Consider the following 4,472-nt stretch of genomic DNA (forward strand, 5'->3'; position numbering starts at 1 on the left):
TTGATGCGTGATAAAAGCATAAAGTTGAGTTGGTAGTTATTATTTGGAGAGTTAAATTATCTAGAGAGTTACATAGTCTGTTAGTGTGCAGAGTTTGTTTGAGATGATTTGGGATATCTAGTACTGCTTTGTAAATGAAATTGATTTTTTTTTTTTTTTTTTTTTTGTTATTGTTGATTTTAATTTTTAACTATACATATATTTTTCTAACTTTTCTAAGATAAAAACAAAAAAAACTTCTAATTCTTTTTTGTTCTCAAAACATAAGAAATTCTCTACAAAATATTCATATACATAACACAAAATTTTGAATTCAATTTTTTAAATACTCAAATAGAAGTAATTATTCTATTAAAAAATTCGACCTAATCATTAATTACTGTAAAAATAAAAAAATAAAAACTGAAAGGATTGGTGTCTGACATTGTTTTAGATAGAAGGGATGACATTTAAATGTTAATCTTACAATTTAAATCATAAAACCAACTATTTTTTACCAATTTGTGGAATATGGATTTACCTTTTTCTAAATCGGTGAAATGATTTTAGAAATATTGATGTCTATTTTTTCTATTATTATGTTGCATCAGTGTACAAACTATTTTTTTTTAAATTAAAAAAAAACTTGTGCCATAATTTTAAATTCCACTATTTCATTAAAATTATGTAATATTTGGAAACATCAAGGGATAGGTTGTTTAAAAACATATAGTTGAATTTTTGTTTAGTGAAACAATAATAGGACATCGTATGTAATATTTTTTAAATCTAAGAAAAACATGAAATAGAAGAATAATAATTAGATATAAAAGAATAGTAATAGAAAGAAAAAAGAGAGAGAGAAAGGAGAAGTTGAGAAAGAAAAGGGAAAATAAAACTCATACGAGCTAGACAGAGAAAGAAAAGAGAAAATAAGAAAGACGAACCAGACGACGAAAGAAGAGACAAGATGAGAGAAATGGAGTAAATGTGAAGAGAGTCTGAGAGAGAGAAACAACAAAGTTATTGAAGGAGTTTGGAGAATAATGAAAGCGCATGGGAAAATGGGTGAGAATAAGAGTGATATTGAACCCACCGTTTTATTTTTATCAGTGCTCATTGAAATTGGGTACACGAAGGTGGTAGGCAGAGTATGTCGCCAAAGTTGCTTGTGTGAAGGTAGTCGTTGGAGTTAGTTGTTAGAGTTGTCATCCAAGGTGATTGGTGGAGCCCAGAGTTCTTCGTCGAAGTTGATCGTGCGAATGTGGAAGTCAGAATTTTTTTTTTTACCAAGGTGGTTGTTGGAGCTCGGAGTTAGTCGTTTGAGTTGGCCACCTGAAGGTGGTCATTAGAGTATGTCGCGGGAGTGTGATAGCGATAATCACCAACAAAAACCGAGGAGTGGAATCATTAAAAACAATAATTTGGTAGAGTTGAAGTGAGTTGGTAAAATAACCAACTTAACCCCACCAACATTTAAAGTTGGTTGTCAAATATTGGGTTGGTAAAAAATACCAACTAAACCCAACTCTCCTTGGTTGTTAAACACCCCTTACTTTTTTATTCTTGTAGTTCTTAAGTTATATTTTGTTTTTTTTTAACCGTTGCACTGATTATTTTCAATACAAGTTTCATTAAAAAAAATTATACATTTTCAATAAAAACAAGGAGAATTCATTTTTAGTCATTAGGTTTTGGATTTGATTCCCATTTTATCTTTAGATTTCAAAATAATTACACTTTTCTTGTTCTTAAGTTTCGAGTTTGATTTAATTTTAGTGCATAGATTTCAAAATATTACCCTTCTACACTTGAAGTTTGAGTTTTATTTCAATTTGGTCCCTAGATTTCAAGAATTCACATTTTTTACCTTGATTTTTTACTAAATACCAACTTTCGATTTTTGGTATTAATGTCTATTAATTAATTTTAAATAATTATGATGTGAGTTTTTAAATGTGATGAAAAAGTAGGAAAACTTAATTAAGTATAACTCTTTTAAATCAATTAATAAACATTAACACTAAAGATTGAAAATGGGCCTTTAATGAAAATTGGAGATTAAAAAGGAAATTTGCATTAAATAATACAAAAGGGGAAAAAAATGTGATTATATATACCACATTTTTAATATTTGCTATTATAGCAAACATTGACCGGTCAACCTTTCCTTTTTTTCAAAATTCCAAATTTACCCTCTCTTTCCTTTTCTTTTCTTTTCAACCGTTCGTCACCTGTCGTACTTTCCTTTTCTTTCTCTCTTTCCCTTACTTTTCTTTTCAACTGTTCGTCACTTGTCGTACTTTCCTTTTCTTTCACATTTGTCACGGTGAAATATCCATGAAATCCCATTTGTGAAGCTCCGTGATACTTCGATCAATTCCAATTCGTGAAGCTCCATGATACTTCGATCAATTCCGATTCGTGAGTTCGTTTTTATTTTTTCGATTTCATCTTTGATTGGGAGTTTTTTTTTTTTTTTTCTTTTAGCGTTCGTTCTTATTTTTTCGATTATGTTTTTCAATTTTTCCCAAATAGCTTCTGGTCATTTAGTCTTTTCTTTCTCTTTTTCTCAAGAACCTAATGATTTCTTCAGCTTACTGTGAACATAATGGATTGTGAGCAGAGTTTGTGTGCTTTCATGAAATTTTGTTTTGTTCATTGCGTTGATATTTTGAGTTTTGATTGATTAATTAAGTTAGGGCTTACATTTTTCATTGTTTCATTTGATATTGTATATTCTTTCTATAAACATATCAGTATATTTTGATGTTTGATATTTTTAGGTTTGACATTACAGCTACATTGGCTTTGTGTTTGTCATTGATAATGTCTATCAGTGTATTGGAAGATATTAGTGGCTATCATTAATAATGTCTATCAGTGATAGAATGTGTGATTGCTATCATTTTTTATTTGTTCATTAATTTTTATTGATATCCATTGAAAGACATGCCTAGTTTTAGATTGGTATCAATGATATTGATAGATTTATATTTTTTTTTTATAGCTATTAGAATCTATTGATATTGTTATTCAATAGTTTTTATTTTATTTTTGCAGGAATTTTAAAACATGGTTATTCCAATAGTTGTTTTTCATAGTGAAATATGGAACGAAAAACACTGTTATGTGAATTACAAATCTACTAGAGTTTTAGTAGATGAGATAATGGTTTTTGAAGATTTTATGGTTTAATAGTTAAGGAGATTTGTTTGGATGTGTCTACTTCTTCTATAGAACTTTCAGTTTTATTAGATTTTGTTATGAATGAGGTTCAAAATGTAGTTCAAATTCGTGAAGATAAGGATATAGCTTGGTTTTTGGCTTTAGTTAAGGAACAAAATACACGACATCCTTTAGTTGCTCATGCCAGTAGTTCATGTTTGGAAGTGTCTTCTAATGTTGTTTCTAGTGGAGCTGAGAATTATTTGTCTACTGTTCCTTCTTCTAAACCTATAATTGATGATGGTGATTTCCAAGTGATTATGAATATACATATTGCTCGTGATTTGAAAAGAAAAAATGTGTTTGCTAGTAAAGAGATTTTATTAAATTGTTTTACTTGATAACGGTTAAGAAGAATTTTGAATTTAAGACTATAACGTCAAATTCAAGAGCAAATTGTGTTTCGATGTGTTTAAGATGGTTGTCAATGGTATGTGAGGGCATCCCGTTACAAGCAGAGTGTTTTGTGGATGCTTAGGAAGTTTATTGATATTCATGATTGTTCTATAAAAAGTATTCAAACTTGTCATAGGCAAGCTTCTTCGTCCTTAATAGCTGAATGTTTGAGAAATGATTTTAGATTTAGTTCTTCTCATACCTCAACTTCTAGTGATATTGTGAATAAAGTCCGTAAGGAATTTTGGAGTAAACTATTAGCTATTATAAAGCATGGAGAGCAAAAGACAAATAATGATCGCCTGGTTTCTTGTTTCTGACTTACTATATGATCTATCAATGATAGCTTCTATCACTGATTAGAGTCTATGCACTGTATCTTCCATCACTGATAACATGAAAATAATAGAAGCTATTAGTGATGGATTGCAACCAGTGATAGAAGCTATTGGTGGTAGGCATCAATCAATTATATACCTTTTGTAATCTGGCTTAACTGTTTATTTCTTCTTTTAGGTACATTTACTGCCTATGAAGTTGACATAAATGGGCATTTTTAAGTATTAGTTATGGCTATTGAGCATCAATCGAGGGGTTGGAAGCATTGTAGCCTAATATATCAATTGAATGGGACGTTCTTGAAATGTAATATGTCAGGACTCTTTTGACGGCTTCAACAATTGATGGGTAACAATAAGATTTTTCCTCTTGCTTTTAGTATTGTTGACTCTGAAAATGATGCATCTTGGAGATGGTTTTTTGAGAATTTAAAGAAAAAGTTTTGATGAACAAGAAGGATTAGTCATTATTTCTGATCGGCATTTTAGTATTCCGAAAGATGTTATAAATATTTTTTCAAAATGTGATTT

The 4,472-nt window shown here is 29.6% G+C and overlaps 1 protein-coding gene across 1 annotated transcript in view; it reads left to right on the plus strand.

Annotated features, from left to right (window-relative positions):
* Positions 1-3,245: 3,245 nt before the first annotated feature.
* The window catches only part of LOC120079101 (photosystem II D2 protein-like), a 26,704-nt gene continuing 25,477 nt past the window's right edge, over positions 3,246-4,472 (plus strand). The window contains exon 1 of the mRNA XM_039033288.1: positions 3,246-3,461. Within this exon, the coding sequence (XP_038889216.1) occupies positions 3,246-3,461 (216 nt within the window). The remainder of the gene's footprint in view (positions 3,462-4,472) is intronic.

The sequence above is a fragment of the Benincasa hispida genome, chromosome 6, assembly GCF_009727055.1.
Source record: "Benincasa hispida cultivar B227 chromosome 6, ASM972705v1, whole genome shotgun sequence".
In the NCBI taxonomy this organism is placed as follows: Eukaryota; Viridiplantae; Streptophyta; class Magnoliopsida; order Cucurbitales; family Cucurbitaceae; genus Benincasa; species Benincasa hispida.